Consider the following 26,948-nt stretch of genomic DNA (forward strand, 5'->3'; position numbering starts at 1 on the left):
GGGCAGCTGATGCAGCTCTGCCTGGGAATGGAACTTGAACTTGAGCTGACAAATGGAACCAAGAACTCAGCCCTAAGACTGGAGAAAGTGCTCGCCTTGCCCTCTGTGGAAGCTGGTAGGAACTGAGAAGCCAACTTTGCATGCCGAGAGGCCAGGCGTGTCTTGCTCCGTGAGAAAGCCATGCGTTGCAGTCCGCCCTAAAATTCCCCATTCTCAGATGATTTGGTCACCTTGAGAGGCCGATGGAGATGACATGCGGAGCATGGTGGGAAAAAAGACAGGGCAGGGTTACTGGCATGGGCACACCGATAGCAGCAAGAGAGCCCCCGATGTGTTTTTATCAGAGGCCAGCATTCCTAACCGTGGCCCGAGGGCGTTTCAATAAAAGACAGCCATAGATTTGAGTGAAATGTTTTTTCCTTTCATTTGTTTATTCAATAAGTATTTATTACCTACTAATGCCAGGTAAAGGTGTGATATATTCATAGGCGGAGGCAGCTGACAGCAGGGAGGAAGGGGTTCAGTCTTTGCTGCCATGCACAGGCAGGCATGGGCTGTGGCTAAGTCTCCTAAATAAATGTGCTTAAGTGACAAGCATCTCAACTTTCACTTAATTCTGAACTTTCTTCACTCATTCTTTTTATGTGTGTGTCTTCCTTAATTCGTGCTCACTTACTCCCATGGTAAACTCAAGGGTTTACCCTTGGGTATTTCTGTCCAGAGCCCAGCATCACTTGTCTGGAAGTAAATAGAAGTGTTAGCTGCCTCTTAACCATTGAAACTTACCTTGTGACAGACCTGCCTGGAGCCTGCATATGTCCTGCTATGGCCCATTCTAAATATTTCTTCCTGACAACCTCTCTTTTACCATCCTGGCCTCATACACAAACTATAACCCACAACTCATATCCTGTGGCAGACTACAGCTCACATTAGCCATTGAATGCAAATGAGTCTCAAAGAAGAAAGGAGATTAAAATTTTCAGTGTGGCCTTAGAAGCCTCCATGACTCTCTTAGTTACTTGTTGCCCTTGGCATGTTGGTATTTTATGTGGGCAGGGTGAAACTGGCTGTGGTCAGGGTGAGACTTCAAGCTTTTGATTTGTTCCCTTATTTTGAAAGGGTTAAAAAGATGTTACATGTTTTGGTATAATTTTAGTACTAGTATTAATTTTTGTCGCATACGTGTAAGCGAGGATGAAAAGAATGCTCATTCACTGTTACTAGATCCATATTCTTGCAGAGCACGTCTTCAAAAGTGAAGTTTCAGTGACTTGACACTCATCTTTTTCCCTTTAATTTTTTTAAATAACAGCTTTATTGAGAGAGAACTCACATATACTATAAAATTCATCCCTTTAAAGCGTACAGTTCCCCGGTTGTTGGTGTAGTCACAGAGCTGTGCAACCATCACCACCACCTAACATCAGAACACTTCGTCACCTCCTCTCCCTGCATCCCCAGCCCCTAGCAACCATGCGTCCGCGGATTCGCCTCTTCTGGACTGTTCACATAAGTGGAATCACACGTGGCCCTTCGCGTCTGGCTTCTTCCACTGAGCGTACTGTTTCTAAGGTCATCCATATTGTAGCATCTGTCAGTACCTCATTTCTTTTTATTGTCAAATAATATTTCATGGTACGGAATGCCATTCCTCAGCCGATTGACACCTGGGTTGTTTCCGGTTTTTTTGCTGTTACGAATAATGCTGCTATGAACTTTCGTGTAGAGGTTTTTGTGTGGACATATGTTTTCAGCTCTCTTGGGTGGATACCTAGGAGTGGAATCGCCAGGCCATGTACTACTATGTTTAGCCTTTAAAGAAACTGCCACATTGCTTTTCAAAGTGGCTGTACCATTTTCTAATCTCTCCAGCAGTGTCTGAGGGTTCCAGTTTTTCCACACCTTTTCCAACTTTGTGATTGTCTTTTTAATATTTGTAATATTTAAAAACACTTTATTATTTTTGTTGACGGTCACACACAGATTTAAAATGTAAAGCCAACAGTCTCCTGCTTTTAATCACCCTTATTCCATGTCTCATTCCCAACAAATGAGCTTCCCTTTTTGGTTTTTTAGTTTTTCGTCTTTCTAGTGGCTAACATCATAATTCCCAAGATCTTTTGATTCACTCACTATTGGTTTTATTTTAACCTTTTATTGTGAAAACTTTCAAACATGTATAAAAGCCGTGTAGAAAAGTCAGCCCCTGTATCCCCACCCCAGCTATGGCTGTCAACTTGTGGCAACTCTCGCCACCTGTTTGTGGATGTATCAACTTTAGATATTGTGTGTTGATTTCCCTATTGGAAAGTGAGGGTTTACCTCATTAATCTGCCCCTTTCAAATGTTCTATAGTAAATTATTTTTAGATTTTTATTACTTTCGCAATTTAAATAAATAATCTCTTGTTCTTGTTCCATCAACCTTGGTCTTGCTTAACTGACCCCCTAGCCGAGGGAGCTGGGGCTCCACCTCTTTCTTTCCTTCCGCTTTTACCTTTCAAACATTTTCAACTACACCTCTTATATTATCAGACTGGTAGCATTTACAGTCTGTTTTGCAATCACAGTTAAGAGTCTTCTGTGCTTTGTCTATTGGTTGGTTCTAAGACTTGGGAATCAAGAGAATTTACATTATTAGTACTTTAAGTATTGCTCCCTGCAGAACCATGTGGTGTGCTAGAATTACTTTTCCCCGTAGAGACTCAATATGACAACTCTTGTGCCAATGGGAGAAGAATGTTCCAAGCATGCAGTTGACACCTTTTCAAATCAGAAGTATTTGGTAGTCAGTAGGACAGACTCATGGACCATTCTCTAAGGTCTCACCCGTTATTTTCATCCTGTGTGGCCTTGTGTTCTTTAATCGTTTTGTGCTTTATGTCCCCAGCTAGAGAAGAAACCGCTTAAGAGAAAAGCGATCTTTCCTTTTTTACTTCTTTACAAGTTTCTCAGTAAATTAATTTGTTTTCCCCCAAAGTTTTCAAGTAAACAGCCGATGCCATTAAAGTGAAGGCGGCTGTCAGATTTTACATATACTTTATTTTATGATGACATATAAATATATAAATATTTTTTAAAAAATAAGGCTATTAAAAATTCATAAATTAAAATATTCAGCTTCAACTCTTTGAGTATTTCTCTTGCATGATCATCTTTAGCGTTTCCAAGACATTTTTCAATGTATTTTTCTTGGCTTCCTTCACATGACAGTCCTACAAAAGAAACATTTCATTAGCTTGCAGTTGCTAAATATTTGAGTCTTGCCTTCAGGCTCGTTACTTGAGTCAGGCCTACTCTGGCACTTGCCACTGGAACAGTGGTCAAATTGGGGCCTCCAGTCTAGCTCAACTTGGAGTCTGACTCTTCCTCTAGGCAAGCAGCGTTTACCTGTTTTCTTGAACTCCTAGAAATGGTTATTGTACCATCACTAGTGTCTGCCTTTGGGGTGCCACAGTCTCCCCGAGGCATGTCCCACACAGCTAGGTGCTGCTCAGGGGGGCCACATGAAGGTGGAGGCTCAGACCTGCCCACTGCTTTCCTGGGCCTCTGTAGGGCCTCCTGGGCTGCCAAGAGAGGGTCAGTCCATTTGCCCTCCTGCACATGGAACAGCAGCGCCACAGCTCAGCTGCACGTCAGGCGGAGAGGGCTCCAGGTACCTGCCACAGACCGCTGCTTCAGTTCGAACCTCAGCTCTACCAATTTATTAATTGCTTAGGGCAAATTACTTCACTTATAAAAGCTTCAGTTTCCTCCTTTGTAAAATGGGAACTGTAGTGCTGACTTCATGTGATAATTAAGAAGGTTGAAAGAGAGAATGAGTACAATATCAGCTTCCTGTTCTGGTATCTTATAAATCAGGCAATGGGCCCAGGGAGGGGATGAATGGCCTTAGATGACACCCACTCTCGGCTCTCCCTCGCTCCTACACTGTCAGTTGTCTTCTCTCTACTGGACTGTTCCCACCGGCCCATTAACATGTTGAATACATATATACCCCACCTTAAAAGGACTTCTCTCACCCCTCGCCTGCCCTTCGGCTCTTGGTCCCTTTCTCCGCAGCCTCAGAGCAGAGCTCCTCAAGAGAATTTCTGCACTCATGGCCCCTTTGTTTTCACGCCTCCCCGCCCCACACTCTACAGAACCCGGTTTAGTCAGGCTCTCGTTCCTGCACTGTCCATCGGGCCAAATCCAGTGGCCCTTCTCTGTCTCCATCTTACTTGACCTTTTCAGTACACTCGACACAGTGGATCCCTCCCTCCTTAAAAGGGTTTCTTCACTTGCCTTCCGGGCGCCACGCACTTGGTTTCCTCCTCCCTCACCGGCTCCTGCTCAGTCTCTCGCTGGAGACTCCTCTTCCCGACCTCTGTCTATTCGAGCCTCTGGGCTCAGCCCTTGGATCTCTCCCCCTTCTCTGTGTCAACCAGGTCTTGAAATAACATCTTTCTGAGGACTCTTCATTTTACATCACAAGTTCTCACCTCTCCCCTAAGCTTCAGACTTTTCCAAAAATCTCAGCATCTCTACCTGGCTGTCTGATAGGCACCTCAAACTTACTATGTGCAAGACCGGACTTCCAACTCTCTGCTCAGCCTCTCGCCCTGCACCACCCCCTATCTTCCATATCTCTAAACAGCACCAACCATCCCCCCACAGACTCAGGCCAGGAACCAAAGGTCACCTTTTACTCTTTCCCTCACCCCTCAGTGGATCTGTCAGCAAGTCCTTCTGGCTTTGTTTTTAGTTATATCCTGAATCTGGCAACCTCCACTGCTCCCACGCATTTGAAACCGCCTTCGTCCTCAGCCTGAGTCGCTGTGGTGACCTCCAAGGGGCCGCCTGCCTTCTCCGCTTACCCCCATTCAGTCTGTGTCCCATACAGTAGCCAGAGTGATCATTTTAAATCACGAAAAGCAGACCATAGCCTCTGCCCTGCTCAGAACCCACTGGGTATTTCCTGCCATGCTGAGGGCGGAATCCAAAGGCCCCATGTGGTCTGACATCCTCCTGAAATCCCCCTTGCTCACTCCGATCCACATGCTGGCCTGCCTACTCATCTCGAACGCACCAGGTAGAAGCTCACCTCTACCTGAGGGCCTTCGCGCAGCTGTCCCCTCTGCCTGGAATGTTCTTTCCCCAGTGAGTTATGTGGCCTGCTCCCTCACTGAACTTAAATATCTGCTCAGATGATGTCACCAACCATGAAATCAGTCCCCTCCCTTAGAGCCCCGATGTTCTTTATCCCTGTATTTTTCTTCAGAGTGCTTATCACCACTGGACTGCGTGTGGCATGTTCATTTGCTTTCCTGAGTTCCCACCGGAACATTCGGTGGGAGCAGGGACTCTGCCTTGTCTTTAGTCCTGTACCCCCAGCGCCAGAGCGGCGCCTGGCACTCATGGAGCCTCAGCGCACACTTGCTGAGCGAGTGAGCGGGCCGGCTGAGCGGGCCGCACCAGCCGCACGGAGGAGCATCCAGGAGCGAGCCCGGCCAGTGGTGTCGCGTCGCTTACCTTGCTGGCCAGGCTGCTCAGGTTCCTGTCAAGCTTGCCCAGGTGTTTTTTGTTCACGCACTTGTGTTGTGTGTAGACCTCCCGAAGCACCGCTGCAACCTTGCAGAAGCTCTCCTCCTCCGCTGTGCTCTAGGAAGAGAAATGACACTGGTAGCCCTGCCCCGGCTCTATTTTGAACACGGAAGAGAGATTTTCTCTTCTGATTTATTTTTTACAGGTGGACAAGTGGAGACAGTAAGTCTAGTCAAGGGTTCCTGCCGTGTGAACGACAGCTGCTTGTCACAGCCACAAACCTCTGTAAGTAACTGCTCCCAAGGACTAGCAAACGCAGCAGCCGTTTCTGCAGAGGCTCCCAGCTTTGTCCCCCCCCCCCCCATGGAAGGTTTTGCTGAAAGGACACCTGAATCCAGTCCCTGGGCTAAATAAATAACAGAGTGGGGATGTGAATGCAGAACCACCTGTCTGTAGCCCAGGTCCTTTTTTTTTTTAATATAACACGAGCTGTTCTTTCTATGATAAGTACCTACGTGAGCTCATCTTCGGATTCTGCTTTCTCTCTCTCTCTCTCTCTCTCTCTCTCATTCCTATAAGGTTTTAAATCCAGGTTTCCCTGGAAATCCGATTTGCTTGTTGAATAAGTGAATGCCCATTCTTTGGCCCAGACAGTGCTGCTTTGGGCAGCGTTCTCCTTTAGCCCGCCCCATGGGAGAGGGTGGTGTGTGTGTAGAAACTCAGGATCAGGACAGGTGGCCAGGAGTCTTGCCCCAGTGACCAGAGAGAAGGTGCCATCGAGCTGGACCTCAAATGGGCATGGCAAGAACCTCTTTGGAATGCTGGCAGCTCTGATGTGGGCCTGGCCGCGTGGCTCTTCTTGTGGGATGTTTGGGCCTTAGAAGAACAAGCTGGGAAACAGCTCTTGTTGGGAGCCTGGGGAGAGGGGTTGTGTCTCAGTCTGAACCAGGCCTGGTGTGTCTGTTGTCTCCACTGAAGAACTAAGTCTCACAGCCTGGAGCGTGGTCTTAGCTTGAGTCGGAAGCAGCTCGGATAAAGCTAACTCTTTCTCTGCCACAACTTGCTCTAGTCCCTGCCACTCCAAGCCTGTCCGTGGAGCCGTAGCACGGGCACCACCTGGGAGCTTGTCAGAAATGCAGAATCTCAGGCCTCACTGCAGACCCACCAAGCCACAAATGTGCGCTAACAAGGTCTCCAGGGGGTTCATGAGAGAAACGCAGCCCAAGCAGCTTTTACGGTTGTTACGCTTACATTTTTTTTTTTCCTGGTAATCAAGGTAATGCATATTTACTATAAAAATAATATATATTCTACAAAAATGCATTCGGTCATTATCCCACCAGCTAGAGATAACTGCTATTATTATTCTGGTAAATAACTTCCCAGATTTTTAAAATTCTTTTTTTTTTTTTTCAAAATTGAGACCAACTATTGGTAACTGTTTTGTAACCTGTTTACACAACATATAGAACGTGGGTTTTCTTCAGTTGTTCAGTAGTGATGGAACATGGGATTGACGGCTCTGTAGGAACCCTCGGCATATTGGTACCGTAATGGATCAGTCCCCTATTATTGCAGGTTTTTGGTTCCGTAAATAATGTGGCAGCGAGGCATCTGTGTAAACCTTTTTGTTCATCCCTTATTCCTTTAGACCAAATCCTACCAGGCTACAAAAGCCCCGCTTCCCTCGCGAGGTTTGCTGGCCCATGAGCGGAGCCTCTGGAAGGATGCACCCAGTGAGCTGGCCGGGAGCCTTCCTGGGCCCTGGATTCCAGCTGGAAATTTAAGAGCAGCACCAATATCTCTAGGCTCAGGGAGTCAAGAAACCTCCCTTAAATCTCCAGGCCTCTGGGGGCTTCGTGGGTGAGCGGAGGTGGTGAGGCCAAGGAGAAGGCAGACACTGCCTGAGGATGCAGATGCTGTGTGGCCGGAGAGAGAACAGTGAGGTTCAAGAGGGCCAAAAGAAGAAGACCCCCTTTGCTGGTTTTTTCTTCAAAACCCAATGAGACTTTTTGACACTCTGGCTTGGAGCCTAGAAATTAAACTGCCTCTTAGTTTTGCAAATATGGCCATGTAATACAAGAAAAAACCCTCTGAAGCTATATTGGTCAAAAGACTTCCTAAAGGTAATTAGGATAAATAGGAATTGAAAAGAATTTGTATCAAACGGAAAAATTTAAAACAAAAAAAACCACCCTGATTCTAAAGACCGTCTTGGCTAAGGGCCTTCACGTGTTAGTCCCATCGGCATCGAAGCGACAGGATGGCTCCCCACAGCGACGGCTTTCGCTCGGCCTCTCGTCCAGCTTTCGCTGCCTGAGTGTGTCCAGTCTAGCACAGCCCAGGGGCTCGGCGGCAGCCCAGCAGACCCAGCAGTGCAGAGCTGCTCGTGGGGGTGTCAGACTGGCAGAGCGCCACCTGGGGGACGACTTCCATGGCAGTGATTTTACTCTGATTTAGTTCTTGACTAGCTTTATCCAGCCCTATTTGTGTCATATCCATTGTCTCCACTTCTGCCCCAATTTAGTCAGCCAGTGCCATTTATGAGAAAATCCTTTACTTTCACTTAAAAAAAAAAAAAAAAAAAGATACGAGGGCTGGTGCAGAGCTCCCTAAAAAATTCATCTCTCTCTGGTAAGAGCTCCCTCCAGCGAATGGCGCACCCACGAGATCCTTGCAGACGCCCTGGCGGGCTGGCTTTCCGCCTTGCTCTTCCACCTTGCTCTTCTGTCCTCGCTCCAGAGACATCAGAGGGCCCGTGAAGCCCAGGATTTAGAAGCCCAGCACAACCCTGCGAGCAACCGCCAAGAGCAGGGCGCTACCCGACTTGGAGATACGGGAATTCTCGAAATTCCACAAAAGAAATAGAACTAGCTCAATGGATTTGGGGAAGATGCTCCTCTTTGGGAACACAAAGAAGAAGCTTCCCCTCCCTCAGGCCAGCTTTGTGTGTGTGGAGAAGCGCAGCCTTTCCTTGAGAATCACCGCGATAGATGAACCAGCTGCGCCAGGTCTTTGAGGGAAAGGAAAGAGTGAGAGAACCAGGATTGCTCATCCAGGAGAAGCAGAAGCAGGGCGGGGAAGGTGCTCGAGGCAGGTTGGAGTGCCGGGGCGCAGTGGGACTTGTAGGAGGTGAGGGAGGCCTGTGAGAGCCCGAGAGGAGGAGGGCTGAGAAGGGCGGGAAGCAGCGTGGCCAGGCCTGCACGCAGCGGGCAGGGGGTGGGGCAGCCGCTGAGTCTCAGCCCAGAGTGGGGGCACCTGGGCGCAGAGTCATGGAGGGCTCGGTCCTTTCCAACCACCGGCCCCTTCCTCTTAGAATTATTGCTTCTCTGCAACCAGTTTTTACATTTAAGAGTTTTATCATCTCCCAATAATAACACCTTTCACTAACTCAAGAGTTAGACTCCAACCAATTTTCAAAATCACTTTCATTTTTCCAGATGTGGAAACAGAGGCACAAAGAGGCATGGAGACTTGCCAAAGGCCACGCGGCTAGCCAATGGCAGGAGTGGGCTAAAACCAGAGACTCTCGCTTTCAGACCCTCAATGCTTTCTTTGACTCCCTGCCCTTGGCCTTGGTAGGCCACTGTCTGGAGAGCCCAGAGCACAATGCGTGGGATTCTTGACTATTTTACATACTTATGTAAAATATTAACATATCACATTAATATATTTTATATAATTTTATATGTATATAAAATCTCCAAGTCCTTCCGACCTATCGATGGACACAATCCGATACGGGATGAGACCCTGAAGGACAAAATTATATAATATATATTATTCTATATTCTATATTATACTATTGCATATAATTACATTATAATAGTGTATATTATTGTATACCAGACTCCTGCAATAATCTGTAATGACCTGAGGTATCCAGATAAAGGCCTGAAGGACAGTTTTCTCACGACGGGCCTGTTTTATGGTGCTGGGGTGTGACCGCCCTACCCACAGAGCTTCACTTCTGGCCAAGCTGCCCCCCGGTACACGTGGAAAGCAGGTGGTTAGGAGACCACTGGTAAATTGAAGCTTTGGGTTTTTCATTCTCAGTCGTGTGTTTCCATGAAAACAGGAACTGATGTGCACAAAGCTATTGATATGGCTGTAGTCATGTGTTTGTCAGAGAAAATGCACTATCAGCTGTCAAATCTATCTCCTCCCACTGCAGATAGAGGGGCGGGGGTGAGACGGCACAGGAGGTGGAAAGGCGAGATGCCCCGGCAGCCCGAAGCAGGGATGTGTTGGACCCCACCTGGCAGGACGGTTCCGGACCAGGAATGAGAGGGGTCGACAGAACAGAGCAAGCCGAGGGGCCCTGGACAGCCATCCGGAGCCCCGGGGGCTGAGAGGTGGCCAGGCTGCGGAAGACAAGGGCTCTGGCGATACCTTCTCTGTTGCCGTAGGAAGTGCCTTAGACAAAATGAAAGCTCCCTCAACCTGTAATCTCAATATCTGTTTTTGTGAGAGTATTTGGTTTTTCGGAAATGGATGGGCCAGAGCAGTTCTCTCCTCCAACAAGCATTTCTTGAGTGCCTCCCGTATTCCAGGTGCCGGGCCGAGGCTGAGTAAAATCCTAAAGAGCCATTCCTTGGCCAGGATCTGAATTAGGATTACAAAGTCCAAGCTTCCTTTCACACATCTTCCAACTCAAGTGAAACCAAAACGTGTTTTAAGAGTAAAGATAAGAATTCTCATTCTTTGAAGACATTTAACACCTTATAGTTCATTTGGACCTGTTTGCTTTCTGTTAAAAAGAAGTTTCTTGTTCAAACACTTGTGAATGGCTCTCCTCTCCCAAGTCACCCACCTGCCAAAGCAGCCCCGGGGCCAGCCTTACCTTTGGGGCAGCGAAGACGTCCGCCACCATCAGCTCCATGCACAAGTCCTTGGCCCAGGCAGAAACGAGAGAGCAAGAGAACAGTCACCTCCAACTGCACAGGGCAAGCACTCCTTCCCACTCCCTCACACAGAAAACTTCCCGCAGTCTCTCAGGGGAAGGAGGAAGCAGCAGAGGAGTCTTCACTCTGCTCCCAGTGTTGCCACCAACCACCAACTACCACCACCTTCTCTAGAAGCTGCTATGTTCTTCTTACAGTCTAAGAAATGCCCACAGCATCGCTGAACATCTGGAGAGATGGTGCCAGATAGCTCACTCACCTTTCTCGTCGTGAGGATGTTCAGTGTTTTGATGATCTCTTGTAAGGTGATGATGTACCTGCGTCCGTGGGTGAAGTTGCTGGTACATGCTAGTAAGCAGACCAGAGCTGGAATCAGCTGGGAGGTGAGACCCATTAATAGATCTCTACTTGCAATGCCAATGTGAGACAATTAGTTTACCAGGAGAAGCTAACAATGCATTTCTGACACAGATATCTCTATATATAGATTTAAAATTGCTGAAACGAAGGGAAAATGAGTTTACATTGGAAATTTTCATTACACAAGATTGGGCCAATCAGCGCATCTCTTCCAGGAGAAAAAAATGCCTCACAGAAACAGGTAAAATGTTCCTGTGAAATAGGAAAATGAAACCTTTTTTTAAAATTAACTACAAAGTATCAGCATAGGAAATTACACCATAATTTGCTCTTTAGATTAATCTTATCAGCTTCAGGGTTGCTGCTGGCTTTTTGCTTTGAAGGAAGAGGCCACAGGTGTCCGAATTTGTTTTAGTGCAGTCCTCCTGGGGAAAGATAGAGTAATATCAAGAAAGCTTGACTTAAATGGTGTTTCAACCTGGCTTTTCCCAAGTATAGGTGGCATCTTGGAAACTTTTCTTTTGTGGAAAAGCTGATCTGGGGTTCTTTCTCTGGGTAGAAGGAAAATAATGGGCACAGATTCTCTCCTGCCCTAGCACTCAGGTCATGCGTTCTTCCGGGCACAGGACTTTGGCAAAGGACAGGTGGCACCAGGTGGGGCTTAGGTCGGGTCCCAGCAGGTCAGTGGGTCTTTAACAATAAGGTGGGTCTAGGCAAGTGAGGTTTGTCCTCAGGCCTCAGGAATGACTATTCTTTAGATGGAACTCAAATACATCTCCAGCTAATTAGGAAAAAGCCACAACCTTACAGCGCCCCACCACCCACCTGCTGAGCAGCCCCACCGGTCACTCAGTCACTCGCTGGGCTGCAGCAGGGTTCCTGTGCTCAGCACCTTTCCTTCTGCTTCCTCTCCACTTCCCTTCTCTTGGTATCCGCCCTGCCTCTCCCACCTGCCTTCTGCTGGAAGGTCACACAGAAAAGCCCCTGCGAAGGCAGTTCTGCATTCCGGACCTTACCACAGTGCCTTGCGCCCTGTGAAGGAGAGGACCTGGGTAACTGGACCAGGAAGGTCCTTCCACCGTGTTTGGGAAGGACGCTTCCATTGGGACAATGAGACGAATTTGCCAGACTCCGTGCAGTGACGCCCAGCACCAACCGCGTGAGTCGGGTCAGACTTCCCAGGTTAAGGGCACAACCTCCACGAAATGGCCCTCACTTCACACAGCAGCTGCAGACTGGGGGTTTCAATCCACTCTTGCTTTTGGCCAACTGGCTACAAAGTCAAGAGTCCCCGTTACTCCCTCAGGTTCGATAATGTGCTGGATTGAATGACTCACAGTCATTCAATCCAGCATGCTATACACAAGGCTACACTTTATTACAGCGGAGGGATCTCATTCAGATCTAGCCAGAAGAAGAGACACCGAGGATGAGGTCTAGGAAGGTCCCAAACAGTTCTGCTGTCTTCTCCCTGTGGGCAATGTGTCCCCTCCCAGCATCTCCATGTGTGACAGCGCACAGAGTGCTGCTGACCAGGGCGGCTCACTCAGGCTTCGGTGTCCAGAGTTACTGGGGTGTTGTCCTGGAGGCGTGGCTGAACCCTTGGCTAGTCAGGTGGCTTTACTCCCCCCACCCCCGCCCCCTTTTTGGGAGTTGGGCTGATATCACAACAGCTTAATGGTGAGGCCGGCCCCCCACCCTGAGCTGCCTCATTAGGATAAAGGACCAGGGCCCAGCATGAATAGCACTTGCGAAATCCCAAGGATTTAGGGGCTGCCTCCTAGGAAGTAATGACAAAAAACAGCCAAATTCTTAATTTCAGGGGTTGAGAGCTCATCTCCCAAGAGTGGGGACAAAGGCCAGACTTCTTTGGATAAGTTAATTTTTTTTAATTGATATTTCTTTTTTCCTTTAGCTATATTGAGGTATAATTATATATAGCACTGTGTGAGCTTAAGGTGTGTAGCATAACGATCCGATTTACATATATTGTGAAACATATGCAAGTTTATTTAGGTTTAAGTTTAGTTTGATTAGCACCTATCATTTCATAGAGGTAAAACAAAAAAAGGAAAAGAGAAATGTTTTTTTGTGTGTGATGAGAATCTTGAGGTCTGCTCTCTTAACAGCTTTCAAGTACACCACGCGGCAGCCATAACTATAGGCCCCATGTGGCACGTGACACCCCGGTCCTTCGTCTTACACCTAAAAGTCTGCGCCTTTTGACCACCTTCATCCAGTTTCCCCACCTTCCTCTGGTAAACATAAATCTGACCTTTTTTGCTATGAGTTTGGTTTGTCTGTTTGTTTACTTGTTTTTAGATTCCATCTATAAATAAGATCAAATAGTATTTGTCTTTCTCTGTCTGACTGGTTTCACTTAACATAATGCCTTCTAGGTCTAGCCATATTATCACAAACAGCAGGATTTCCTTCCTTTTTATGGCTGCATAATATTCGTGTGTGTGTGTGTGTGTGTGTGTGTGTGTGTGTGTGTGTGTGTAGCACAACCTCTTTATTCATTTATCCATGGGTGGACACTTAGATGGTTTCCATGTCTTGGCTGTTGTCGATAATGTTGCAATGACCATAGAGGTGTAGATACCTTTTCAGGTTAGCGTTTTTGTTTCCTTTGGATATGTATCCAGAAGCGGAATTGCTAAATCGTAGGGTGGTTCTATTTTTAATACTGCGAGGACCCTCCATGCTGTTTCTCAGAGTGGCTGCACCAATTTACGATCGCGCCGACAGTGCACAAGGGTTCCCTTTTCTTTGTGTCATCTTCAGCATTTGTCATATCCTGTCTTTTTCTTAATGGTCAATGCTAACAGATGTGAAGTGGTTTCTCATTGTGGTTTTGATCTGCATTTACCTGATAGTGAGTGATGTCGAGCACCTTTTCATGTACCTCTTGGCCATTTGCATATTGTCTATGGAAAAATGTCTGTTCAGGTCCTTTGCCCATTTTTTAAATTAGATTACATTGTTTTTTTCCTAGGGTAAGTAAATCCTTCACCACACAGATGGGTGGAATTTATGATGAGAAGGGCAGATAGTTCCTTCCAGGAAAGGTGGAGATTTCAAATTCGAGTTAACTATTATTTGGAGTAAAACTGTGCATTTTCCTGTGGAAAGGTTCAAGTTAATATAGTGAACTTGGGCGTACAGACACACTGGAGGTGAGTGCAGGTGTTGCGCGCCCCTTACAAAGCCTTGGGGTTAGGAGGAGCTGGGGAGGAGGGGAGGCCAGCAGGGTCCTCTGCTGAGGAGGGTGTAAGGGGCAGCAGAAAGCCATCCACGTATCCAGCAGCAGTTTTCGTGATGCCTGCTTTCGCCGATGGCCAGACCCTGGTCTCAGCGCTCTGGGGGCAAAGATGTGGCTCACGAAAGGAACATAATATGGGAACCAAGTAGCTCAGAAGCCGAATACAGCTTCTTTTTTGCTTTTTGTTTTTTTTTCAATGGTTAGAGGAGGCCACAGGGAAAAAGGGCTAATTTTCCAGAATACCAAGAGTAACCAGAATGTTCCTTCAAAGGAAGGGAAGGAGAAAACGGACCACCCTCTGCAACGCGGCTCCACAGCAGCCCTGCGTGCGTCTGTCTGGGCAGAGGCCGGGAAGGTAGGGGCCTGCACGGCAAGGACGTACGCACCCAGCCTGCGGGCATCGTGGGCGCTGGCAGTGTGAGGCGGGCAGGGCGGGCACGGAGGCTCGCAGGGAACCTGCAGATCTGCTGGGTGCCGGCCATGTCAGCCACAGACCTTCTCCCCTTGGCCCTGCGTGAGCGCAGACAGCCAGCTCTGGCCCCGTGGGGCCACTGAGCTTTCCTTTCAGGCCATGGAACATGCCAATTATAAGCGCTGGGTTTAGCAAACAAGCCACCTGACCACATGGTGATCACGGGAGGTTGCTAACTCTCTCAGGGGCTCAGGTTCCTCACCTGTGAAATGGAATTAATGTAGCTTCTCCTCATGGGATTCCTCTGAGGAGTGAGTGACAGACCCGTGGAAAGTGCCAGGCTCACGCCTCTCCATCGAGGGTGGCTGGCTGGACGCCCCCCATAGCACATGGTGGGCCCAGGCCGCCCGTCAGTGCTGGCTGCTCAACTACGTCACTGTGCGACCTTGGGCACACCACTCAGCTCCCTCAGTTAAGTGGGGGTGACAGCTGTACCTGCCTCATGAGGTGGTTCTGAAGAATAAATAAGTTAATCTTTTTAAAGTAGTTGGACTAGTGCCTGGCACGTAGTGAGCGCTCTGCAGACAACAACACTATCGTAGTTATTGATCGTATCTTTGGTTGGGCGAATGACTATGATACTTAATAGTCAAACCCAAGTCTGGACAGGGCCAGTGGAGGCTTTGCCAGTGGACACTTCCCCACACACATCCATCCTGGATGTGTCCCCTTTTTAGTCTTTGAGGAGGCTTATTTGGGGTGTCACCTCTAGTTGCTATACGGCAGCCCTCACATGTAGCTGGATTCACTGCAGGAAACAAATACTGCTGTGAGCACCTTGGGCAGAAAGCATTCAATGCAAGAAAGTAGGTGCTTATCAAAATGTTGGGGGAGGGGTAATGGAGCAGGCTCCAGGCTGGGCCCCCAACCCTGAAGAAGTGACCGATAGGCAGGACTGCTACCCTTGAGGCGCCGCTGCATGTCTGAAGTTGAAAATCACACCCCCAAGACTGCAGTCCAGGGCCCTCAGAGCTGCCGTCTCAGCTGCCTCTCGACACCCACAGAACTGCTCCGGGAGGTAATGTTCCCGCCCCCCCCACCCCCCCACCCCCGCCCAAGGGGACAGGAAGGTGGCGCCTGCCTGCCCACCTTCTGCAGCTCGCTGGAGAGGAGTTCACACCCAGACTTCAACTTCAAGGGCATCCGGGAACTGGAGCCGCGTTCGAGGGGAAAGGCATGGCGGCCAAGCAGAGCAGCCCGGAGGCTGAGGCCCTTCGGCTGGTGGCTCCTGCCCGCCTCACGCTCGCAGCTTTGGCACTTGCTCCCCGGACGTTTCCCTCCATTACGCTGAGTGCCTTTCTCCCTCCGTCAGTTCATCCAGATCTCCATCCTGCACTGTGTCGCCAGGAAGGACTTCTCTGACCCCCTCACAGGCGGCCCCCACTTGCCCTTCGGCCCCTGGCTGCCTCCTTGTTCTCCGGAGCACCCGCCTCCGGCTGCACACTCTGTGTTCTCTTGTTCGTGGCTTCTCTTTCCCCACTATGGCAGAACCTTGTTTTGTTCACCATGGCTTCCAGCGCCCAGAGCAGTGTCTGGCACCCGGTAAAGGCCTCTGTAGATACTTGTCAAAGGGGCGGACGAAGCTCCACCTCACAGACAGGCAGTTGAGACTTGGCTTTGTCACAAGGGCAGTCAGGGGCACAGCTGGGACTGGAAGCCCGGGCTGTTTGGACCCTGAAGTCCTTGTCCCAAGCCCCTGGAGGAGGCAGGGGACATGGGATCCTGAGCACAGATGCAGGGAGGACCCCTCCAAGGGGACAAGGGGACAAGGGACCAAGGGGAAGATGGAGCCAAGACAGGCAGGGCCTTGGACTCCAGCTTTGCTGAGTGGATGGTGAAGTCGTCTGTAGGTCACTGGCTTCTCCTTTCTTTGAGAAGTGGGTGGAAGTTCCTTCTCCTGAGAGAGGGAAGCCGGCCAAGGGATCTGTAGGACCTCGCCGTCTGTCCCCAGGGCATGGACACCCCGGCAACCGCAGAGCCAGGCTGGCAGCCCACCCTTTCCTGTCCCATCCTGCCCCAGCCTGGCAGGCCAGGGTCGGTGAAGGCGACCAGGAACGAAGCGCCTTTCTCCCTCTTTGGCAAGGTGGGATCTGACTGGCGAGGGCCCTGTCCATGGGAGGAGGGCTGCCGGGCCTCCCGCCTCCCAGGCCGCAGGCCCCCCGATCCCAAGATGGCCAGCTGGCTGCCTGCGAGGGGCTAGCACTAGCCTGGGGTCCTGACGGGGGCCCATCTCCCACCCGAGGAGCGCTGCTGGCCCCTTCCCCACCCTCATTTTAATCAGCTCCCTCATGGATTCCAGGTTTTTAAAATTTTTTGTTTTTAATTCAATTTGCCTTTGTTCCCCAGTGGGAAATTAATGTAAGCTCATCATAGAAAATGCAGGGAACTAGAGATCAGACGAAAGAAGAGATGATACATGAGAAACTGCGCTTCTAAGGCGGTGTAGCTGTGGCTCCTTCTGGCCGGGACCCCGGGCTCGGCAGGGGGCACGGACCCTCTGGCCGGTGTGACCCTGCTGGCGGGCGCAGGTCTACAGCGGACGCCCGTGGGTGTCGGGAGGAGCCGTGGGGCCACAGGCTTGTGCAAAGGATGCAGAAAGTAGAACTGATGAGAGAGGCTCTGTTTAATTTTGGCATCTGCGTCACCAGTGACCACACGGCAGGCAGCGTCTCCCTGAGCAGTGCAGTGGCTGGGGGTGGCCTCGCAGGACGCTTCGAGAATCATTTTCCACAAGAGAAGGGACTGAGGAGGGGAAGGAGAGAGAGCAACAGAAAGTGAGGTCGTAAGTAGAAACCCGCTTCTGGGATCTCGAAGGCTTCGTCACGGGGCCTGCCTGGCTGCCAGGAAATCAGTTGATCTGGGAAAGTTCGTTGCAAACCCTTTGCTCTGCTGCTTTTGGGTGGAGCCGAGAAATGGAGATAATGAGGCTTTATGACTTTTCTTTTTCAGAGTAGGAGTGGGCCGGCGTGGGTGGGAGGGTGATCGTGGATGCGGCCACCGGTTCTGACACCAGCCTGGCCCTCTGGAAGGGCTAGGGAACTGGTCAGCAAGTCCCAGTCCAGGCCACCACCCGGGAGCACCGGCGGCCCGGACTGGCCCGGGACTTCTTAGGCAGAGGCGTCTGCCGATGGCAGGAAAGCTTTTTTGAGTTTGCTCTACTGACCAACTGATTATGATCATAAGCAGAAGGCACTTCCCTGTTGATCATAATGAGAAAGTGATGAGCTGATGGACTTGATAAACCCCAGTGACACACGATGTAGGCCCTTGTCCTCCTGGGTCCTGAGCAGTTCAGGGGGCCAGCCTCGGAGAACCCCCAGGTGACTCAGGTGTTTCTGACACCTCATCTGAGCAGCAAACAAAGGTGTTTGGTGCCGAGTTCACAGGAAACTCGAGTGTCTCAGTTCTCACTTGAGCCCCCGCCCCTCTTCCAGTGAAACCTCCCAGGCCTGGGGTTCCCGGGGGCACCAAAGGGCTCCATGCCCTGGGCCCCACAACCAGCATCTCCCTCCCACTCACCAAGCACTCTCTTCCTGACTCCCTTTCTCTCCGAGGCCTGTTCAGGGGTCACCTCTGTGCATGAAAAAAGCAAGAGGAGAAGCCGGTAGAGAAAACTCCCAGCGAATACCCCTGGGGGTCAGTCCCCAGCTGCTCATGCTCTGAGCCACTACGGCTGACACAGACCTTTCTGTTCTCTTTCTGCTTTTTCTTTCTCTCACATCCCTGGCTGGGCTCACCTCCCTGTCGCCACCAGCAGTGGCTTAGTTCTGAGGCTCTGTGTGGAGTCCGTCTTCCCTGGAAGGCCCTGAATCCCCTCCAACTCGCCGCACACTGCCCATGTCCCCTGTCTGGGGGACAGTCTCAGAGGTGCAGACAGGGAGCTGCCTTGGATGTGGCACACCGCGGACCCCTAGTGGTGGGGCCAGTGGCCCTGTGCTGGCAGCTGCAGGGCCATCCCGACTGGGTGGCCTGGAGTGCAAGCCTTGGGAAACTCTAAGGGACCCTCGCACACGCGGGCATAATTCCAGCCTTTATTCTTGGGAGATGCACATGGAATGTCACCAGACGACTTTCCATCTTCCTTTCGGAGAGACAGGCCAACGCCGTGGTTGGGCAGAGAAGACATGGATCAAAAGTGATGCTTCCAGCAGATAGATCGCTAAGTTCTGTATAAAAAAAATCAATCTTCTATAAATATCCTACTGGCCTAAAATCCTCGAATCTGGATGGAGGACGTAGTAGAGACCTTGCCTCCCTCGTACCCTCCCTCCTGACTTTGGAACCTCCCTGCCCTCCGGGGTCGAGCGTCCTTCTCCAGACCCTCCATCATTTAAAGACACCTTTCCGGCGCTTGGCTTTGAGTGCATGTGGTGTCTTGGTCATCACCAGGCAAGAAGGCTGGTCCAGTGCAGGCCGCAGGCTGTCCTCAGCAAGTGTGGTAGGGCCAAACAGGTTCTGAGACTCCTTGGGATCACAGAGACCAGTGCAGTCCCTGCTCTGCATGGCCCGTGGGACACTCAGCTCCCATGCCCCCTCCCCAGTCTTCCCTCCCCGGGCCAAGCATCCCTAGTATCCTGGACCAGCGACTGTGGCTTCTTTCCTTACCTCTACCTGGGTGCAAGTGCAGGGTCCACTCCATCGCAGTTTGCCGCGGTCATCCACCCCCTGGACAGGTCTTGGTGTGGCCTCTGTTGCCTGCAGCAGCTCTCGCCGCTCCTGGATGGCTGCCTCCACTGACCTCTGACCATTGTTGTAGGTGTCCCCACAGGGCTCTGGGCTCCCCAGGGAGGGCAGCTGCCTGCCACCCAGCGTTTGAGACTGGCCTCCGATGACCTACCACCCACTGCAAAGGTGTCTGTTCTTCTGGGGCAGCCTCTGCTCTGGGTACCTCCCAAAGATTCACAGCGGAAACCGCGGCTGACGGACGCGAGGGTCAGCCGTGGCCTGCTGCGGCCTGCTGCTTCTGGCGCTCCAGCTGCTGGCCTGGGCCGAGGGAGAAAGAAAAAGACCTTGAGACGGGGAGCCATCTGACCAGGGCCCCGTGGCCTTGGCTCTCCACTTCAGTTGTATCACAGTCCAAGGGCCACAAGTCAATTGGTGCATCTTCGTTCACAGAGATGGTGAGTGTGCCCTCTCTAACAAGGAGACATGTTTCGAAATTGAATGAGCTGTCCGTAGAAAGTAGATAGTGAGCTCCCCATCAGGGGAGAGGCCCAAACAGGTTGATGACAACATAAAGGTGATGCATTCAGGCCAGACGACACTTGGACAGAGGGAAGCAGTGCTGTTAAACGTGTGGGCTTTGGAGTCGGAGTGAGTTTTGAGTTTAAAGGCCTGACGTGACTCCTTGTGTGACCTTGGGCAAGCCACCTTGTCTTCTCTGAGCCTTAAAGAGGTTCTGAGGGAGACACCAGAGGGTGTGTGACTCATAAAAGAGCTGTGAAGGAGACACCAGAGGCTGGCCAGTCAGCTAGGGCCATGATCATGAGATGACTTCTGAGGTCTGTCTGCTCCAGACGCCCTCCTTGAACCCTGGCAACCCAGCCCGAGCACCCTCCCCGAGCTCCCTCCCCGTCTCTGCTGGCAGGACGTTGGGGATTTCCTCCAGGCCAGGGCCCCTCCCCCAGCAGCTTGCTTACTTTTTTTCAGCCCAGGTCTTGTCCCTCGTTCCCACCGCTCCACCCCATCCTAGGGCCCTCCTCCAAATGGCTGGCCTATGCGAGAGCTCCACAGAGTCTTGAGAGCACAGGCCGGCCTTCTCGAAGGCCGAAACATAAGGCAAACACCATCAGGTCTTTTGTCATCTTTATTTCTGGCTTCCAGTTTGACAACAAAAAAACGTATTCAATGACCCGTCCTCCCAATTCACGCATACCATGTACAGTGTTCTAGGCTGTTCTTCTATATATTATTAACTCTGATAACATATTTTAATACTTAACTTTAAATATATGGAAAAATAATAAATTACTCCTTGGCTGAGGGCCGGCCGTGGGCAGACAGGAGCTTCGGCCTCAGGGCTCCAGTGAGGTAGCAGGATTCCGGGCACAGTGCTTGCTCCCGGGACTCACGTCGGCCGCTTTAGTGCTGGAGCCCGAGTCCCCACGCCCTCGGCTCCAAGTTCTGGCAGCACCAGTCCCTCCCTATCCCCGGGACAGACACATACATTAATTTAAATAACACACAGTAATAAATAAGGCCCAGAAGACTTATGCCTGAGATGCCCTCTGCCTCAGTTGCCCTTGTGGAAAGCAGGTTCCTCTTCAACCGCGTGTCTGGCAAGAGCGACACCCGCTGTAATGCTATGATTTGCTCTGAGGAAGGAGAGGTCTGTGGGGCAATTTTTTCACCCTTGTCCCCCGAGCTTGGAGCCCCAGATGGAGGAGGCTGAGCCCCGGGCACGAAGGCCAAGGGCTGCTGGGGCGGCTGGGCTGAAGGCGGGCGGCACAGGCAGAAGTCTAAGCTAAGGTCACACCCCCGTCCCTCCCCCTCCTCCCCATTTCCAGTTTGACATAGCCGATAACTCTGCTAGCTTTTCATGTTTCAGTTGAATTCATATCCATTTTCCGTGGCGAACATTTTTCCTCAGATGTTGGAGCAGGTCTTTGGCAAACCGGATCACCTCCACTTTGGTGTCTCTGATGGGCTGGCTGGAAACCTGCTGTAGGACAAAGAGCCGGCACGTTAGTGGGACAACGCCAGAGCCGGGACGGCCAGCATCCACCTGGGGCTTTCCAGGGACTGGCCTGTTGCATCCCCACAGAAGCCCTCATTAGGCAGGTGCTGTTATTACCCTCATTTTACAGATGTGGCTACTGAAGCGCAGGCAGGAGTCAGGCCCCCTTGAGCCCAGGTCCTGAAATCCTAAAGGCCACGTCCCTGCTGCCACAGTGGATGCCCCCCGGAGGTGGGGTGCTTGGCCAGCTTTCCCTGGAGCTCCCAGGGCGAGCCCGGAGCTGGCAGGAGGGGCGCAGGGTAGGGGTGCGGGGCAGGGAGCTTACCCCAGATGAAAGCTTGCGAGGACAGAGTGCGCTCAGCATCCTCTGGGTCCTTTGGATGGCATGGCAGTCAGAGACGTTGGACAGGGATTCCAGGGCTGCGCAGTACTGCAGGGGACAGAACGCTGCGTGTCAGGCCCTGCTGGGCACCCCCAGTGCGTTTAGAGGAGGAGGGGGACTGAGGCCTGCAGGTGGTGGGTCTGGGCGGTGACGTGGGGCTCAGATGATGAGGGGAGAGACAGAAGCTCTTGAAGCTTGCTTGGGACCCACAGCCCTGTGAGCAGGGCTCAGAGAAGACATGCCCAAGGCTCCAGCCACCTTCATCCCAGCATCCAAGGCATCCTTACCGGGTTAGCTGTCAGGTTGACGTTCCACACCATGCTGCCATTGCAGAGGGGTCCCTGGGGAGCAAAAAGACAGTGAGCCGAATCCTGGCAGGGGTCCCAGGCTTGCCCCAGTCAGCCCAGGCCAGGTCTCTGTGGGGATCGGGCCCACAAGCATCCCTGGCACAGCACTGAGGGAGGTCCCGCCTCCTCAGTGTTACTGAGCCGAGAGAGGAAATGAAATGACACAATCAGTAAGGGTCAAGCCTTGTACGAAGCTTGCCATGGCTCGGGCTGGACAGAAGACAGCAGGCCTGTCAAAAGGGGGCCCGTAGGGAAGGGCCGGCACGGGGTCAGCGAGGGAGGGGGCGGCCAGGACAAGCAGATAGGAGGCGGTGCCATCTAGCATTTAAACGCCCTGCCTTCTGAACGGGGGTGGGGGTGGGGGTGGGGGGGGTGGAGCACCGCAGTTCAGAGAACAGGCACTCTGGTGTTGGCCGGGCCTGGTTTGACTCTGGCTTTTGTGAATTAACTTCACTGAGGCTTAGTCAGTAAAACCAGGTCATCGTACCTGCCTCCTGAGGTGGTGGGCAGTGAAGAAATGACATGCAAAGGACCAAGCCCGGCACATAATCAGTGCTCAGAAAGTGTGAGCTGTCACCACTAGGGAGAGGTGAACCAGTCTGTAAGAACGGGCTTAACCAAGATGCCGTGAATAGTGGCCCTATTACTGCCTTCGAATCCCGCTGGCAGGTGCCAAATGGTTTTATGACGGTGCTGGCCCCCCTCCACTTTCCTCTGTTTAGAAATGGCTGAGAAATCGCTTGGTTCAGGGCCAACCTGGGGAGTAGGGGGGACCTGGGGCTCTGCCAAGTCCCTTCATGGGGCCATCCATATTGTTGCACCCCCAGCCTGAGTCCTCTCTGTCCTTCATGGCCAGGCCTGTCCCCTGGTCCACAGAGCTTCTTCCTGACCCACAGGCATCTTAGCAGCAGGCCCAGCCTTCTCAGCCCAGACCATGACCAGTACCCTTCCCCAGAGTCACCCACCCAGCACCCTCAGAGCTGGGACCCTGGCCAGTGGGCACTCACCTTCTGGGTGATGTTATGCAGCTCCCTAATGAGCTCCCCGAGAGCCGTGAAGGAAGAAGGCACAGGGCCTGGGGAGGCGAGACCACCGAAGCAGGTGAGAGTGACGACCAAGGTCAACCAGAGCGCCATGGAGCCCAGAGCACAAAGGAGAGGAGCCAGGAGCAGTCACGTAGGCTGGCTTAAGCTGAATGGCTTGTGGCCTTGGTCTCTTGTGGCAGCTTTTATAGGCCCAAGTGGTGACGCTTCTCACTCTGGTCTCCGCTTTGGCGGGCACTATCTAGAAACCACATCTTTACTCTTCTTGATTTTACTTTGTGGAAAATCCAACGTCACATAAAGGAAAAGTTTGATTTCTTGTGGACTTGATATCGAGAGGGGTCTGGGGCAGTTTCCAAGGTCTGGATGAACTTACTCAGGGGTAGTGAGAGGGCCTTGAGGGGAACCTGGTGTCAGCTCGAACTCCAGTAGTCTTGCTTGGTGACCAACCCTGAATGACTGCCCAGGGCCTGTCCTCAGACCTATTTGGATCACTATCTGTGCTTGGGCAGACAATGTTATGACCCTAGTCCACCAGATATGGGAATTTGGGGGTTTTATTTATTCAGTGAACTGTTCTCTTGCATTACCGGAGTATTACTTGCTTTGGATACAAAGTATAAATGGAACAAGGAGCAGAGTGAAGTTCACTTCTTTTGGTCCACCTGGTTCCCCAATGGCCCCAATGTGGGAAGGATTATAAAAGTTCAGACTCTCAGGTCTCCACTGAAAGATCCAGTCAGATTTGAGGATCCTCCTGGGACCTTTAGTTTTTAGGGCTGCTTTGATGATAACTAAGCACAGGCAGCTGGGACCCTGGGAACCTCCCCAGGCCTTGGCTGTGGTCCTGTCCTGCTGGGACCCCCCTTCAAGTGCCAGTTCTGTGGGAGGCAGCTGAGCGTTAGCCCAGGTCAGAGAGTGTGACTGTTCCCAGTGCCACTGAGACCTGGGGGACCACGTTTGCCCATCAGTCTTCATGCGACCAACCCCTGCCCTCAAGTTCCCCTTCTCCAGAATGAGGGCCTGCTCTGAGTCCCCCATGAGCAGCCCACCCTCTGCAGGGACTCTGGCAGGTAGCCATTTTCCTGCTCTTCCTTCATTTCTCTAGAAGCCTTCCAGAAACTTCCACAACAGAGGCTGCCGCATTTGCCTGTTGGGTGCTGAGGTCAAGCCGTCTCCCTCTCTGCTTCCTCCCCTAGCCCTAAGCTACCTGCCCTTCCAGCCCCCCTGCCACCTGCTCACTTAGGCTCCTTTGTCACCCTCTATGGAGCTCAGCCTCCAAAAAGGGTCTTCCAAGAGGTGCTGGAGCTGTCCCTCCTTCTTAGAAGCCTCACAGCCTTTGGGCCCTTTCCTCCCACCCATTGCATAACCCCCCACTTCTCTTCTGTCCAAACCCCAAGCTTCCCACCCAATTGCCGGCCCTGATTGCGGAAGCCAGCCCCTGCGTGGCCCCTCCGTGCTGCCGCTTTGTGGGCCTCAGTATCCTCGTCTGTAGAATAGGGCCAGTGGCATCTCATGTGGGGTCTCAGTGATGGGGAAAGGAGTGGGGAACCACCATGGGCTGCGCAAGTCCCAGAGGCCTGCTCTAGGGTGAGTCAACGCCTCCCCACTCCCCAGGACAAGCAAAACCCAGGCGGGGAGCTGTGGGAGGGGCGCCCCCGCGCGTGGGAGAAGGCGCCCTGGCCCAGCGGTCGCAGCGATGCCCCGCGGAGATAGGGGCGCGGCTTTATGTAACGGGAGATGGGGCCGATATGCCGGCTTGCGCTCGGCCCTCCTCCGCGGCCTCGGGCGGTGGCCGGTGCCGGATGGAGTGCTGAGGGCGCAAACCCGCTCTCGGCAAAGCTGCTCGGCGCCGGCCCCACAGGTCGAAGGCCGGGCGAGGGGGCGGAGATGGGCCCGGCTGTGCACGCGGGCCCTGTGGGCCCAGAGCGCACCGGCGGGGGCGTGGCGCAGGTTCAGGTGCCCGCACCTGGGACGGGGTCCCCCGGGGCCGATGACCCTGCTGGGGACGCAGCCGAGCTGCGCCGCCCCTCTTCCTGCCCTGTCACCGAGGGCGCCCGGGCCGCGCCTTCGACGGTGGCTCGAGAGACCCTGCGGGCCCTCAGCCACAGGACGAGCCCTGCTGGTCACGTCAACCCGTCTGTGTTGCTATTTCTGGATTTTCTGCGAGGCTCCATTCACCCTCGATAATTGGGATCAACACAAACTACAGAAGGGTTGCTCCAGCACTCGACACCTGTGGCTCGCAACTCCCCCACGGCCCGCAGCGTGGACCATCGGGTCTGGGTCTGACAGGTGCAGACCTGGCGCTCAGCACCCTTGGAGGAGCCTGGCCCCGGGCGCGCTGCGCTGCCCCAAAATGGGTGGGGTGGGGCGTGGGCACCCCTGGGGCTGGGACCGCCCTTCCTGTGGACAAGCCCGCCCTGCGCAAAGTTTACGAAAGCGTCTTTCTCCAATTTTCTCCAACTTTGGGTCCCTATTGGAAAGAAAATACGTCCATTCCTTAGGAGTAGGGCTGGGGGAGTTGTTTCAATAATTTAAAATATCCAACTTATTAGATTTTTATTTTTATGGACATTTTAAGTGCATGTAAAATTTTTAAATCAAATAATTAAGGAGGTCGATAATGAAAAACAGCAGTTTCGAAAATCGGTTCTGCATGGTCTCGCATTTCGGCGCATCTCGTGAGTGGGGCACTGCTGCCCTACTTTGTTTCCTACTATCTTTCTGGATAAGTCTGTTTAGCTAATGGCCTGACGGAAAAGGCAGGCAGACTTACTGACCATTATTAACAATTCAGGTTCTCTACGCTCCGGCTTCATTTTCTGGCTCTCTTGGCACTACTTTGTGAGGACTGGGGTTCAGGGAACAAAGTAAAAAAGCTAATATTCTAATATTACTGACGTGAATAATAAACTGTTCTTTGTCTCAGATCCAAGAGTCTTGTGTGTCTTCTGCCATCATCCACGAAAATTGTGAGCAACTAACTTGTTAGCATGCAAGCAGGGTAAAATCTCAGCGTTCATTGTTGACAGCAGCCCCCGACTCTTAACCTCTTCTCCAGAGGAACCTCCTCCTCATTTCTAAATTTCTTGACCGTAGCCCTCGTCTGTGGTCTACGATGGATATTTACTTCTCTTGAGTCCTTGCCATTCTCCCACTTTAATCCTTCCTTTTCCCCATCCTACCAATATACAGAGGTCATAATTTGGGTCAGTCAAAAGCCTTATTTACCATTTACATAATTATATTAATATACTCACAGCCAAAGCACTACGATTATTTTTATTTTCTCTCAAAACTTTTTCCCTCTGGATTTAATAATTGTCTTGTTTTTCCATTTGCTTAGTTTTCTATGCCGATCTCAGTGATTTAACCCTAAATTCTCGGCCACTTATATAATCTCTTCTCAAGAGATTTGGGTAAATAAGATTTTCTCACAATTTCATCTCCCTAAGAAAGTCTTCCCTGGAGGCCGCTGACCTGCTGTGATATGGACTGCTGCCCGTTGACCGCCCCCCTCTCTATGCAGTGGTTACCCTGATGTCGTCTGTCACCACTGCCCTGGAATTCCTTGGCCTCTGTCCTATGTGACACTCCTGTTTTTTGTGTCCCAGGTCTTCCTCTTCCTTGAGGGGACACATCCTAATGAACACAGAATTCTGGGCAGGAAATAATTTCCTTTCAGAATCTTGAATGCCTCCTGTCTTCCAATATTGCCGTTTAGAAGTCAGAAAGCTTTTTTGAATCCAGAACTTTCCTCTGTCTCAGGAAATCTGTAGACAATTTTCCTGGTTCCCACGTTCCAAATTTTACAATTATGTACCTTGGTGTCGTTCTGTTTTCATCTATGATAACGCAAACACAGTGAGCCCTTTCGAAGTGAAGACATGTTATTAAATTCTGGAAAATTGTCTTTTAAAAAATAAAAATTTCTGTTTTCATTTATTAAATTTTGTAAAGTCATTAATTTT

General features: G+C 51.4%; 2 protein-coding genes across 2 annotated transcripts; both read right to left on the minus strand.

Moving 5' to 3' along the window:
• Positions 1-3,024: 3,024 nt before the first annotated feature.
• IL4 (interleukin 4) lies at positions 3,025-10,863 on the minus strand. Its single transcript, XM_016118480.2, has 4 exons — positions 10,689-10,863; positions 10,369-10,416; positions 5,514-5,642; positions 3,025-3,217 (listed from the first exon to the last, which is right to left on the minus strand). Exons 1-4 carry the CDS (start codon positions 10,821-10,823, stop codon positions 3,125-3,127), a joined length of 405 nt encoding a protein of 134 aa, XP_015973966.1. The 5' UTR covers positions 10,824-10,863; the 3' UTR covers positions 3,025-3,124.
• Positions 10,864-21,034: 10,171 nt separating this feature from the next.
• Positions 21,035-23,103, minus strand: IL13 (interleukin 13; the record flags this gene model as incomplete). The annotated part of the gene is made up of 4 exons (XM_016118377.2): positions 21,035-21,187; positions 21,528-21,632; positions 21,872-21,925; positions 22,939-23,103. Coding segments are annotated over 4 exons (432 nt in total), but the record flags the coding sequence as incomplete, so codon positions are not given.
• Positions 23,104-26,948: the final 3,845 nt, after the last annotated feature.

The sequence above is a fragment of the Rousettus aegyptiacus genome, unplaced genomic scaffold (assembly GCF_014176215.1).
Source record: "Rousettus aegyptiacus isolate mRouAeg1 unplaced genomic scaffold, mRouAeg1.p scaffold_m13_p_7, whole genome shotgun sequence".
In the NCBI taxonomy this organism is placed as follows: domain Eukaryota; kingdom Metazoa; phylum Chordata; class Mammalia; order Chiroptera; family Pteropodidae; genus Rousettus; species Rousettus aegyptiacus.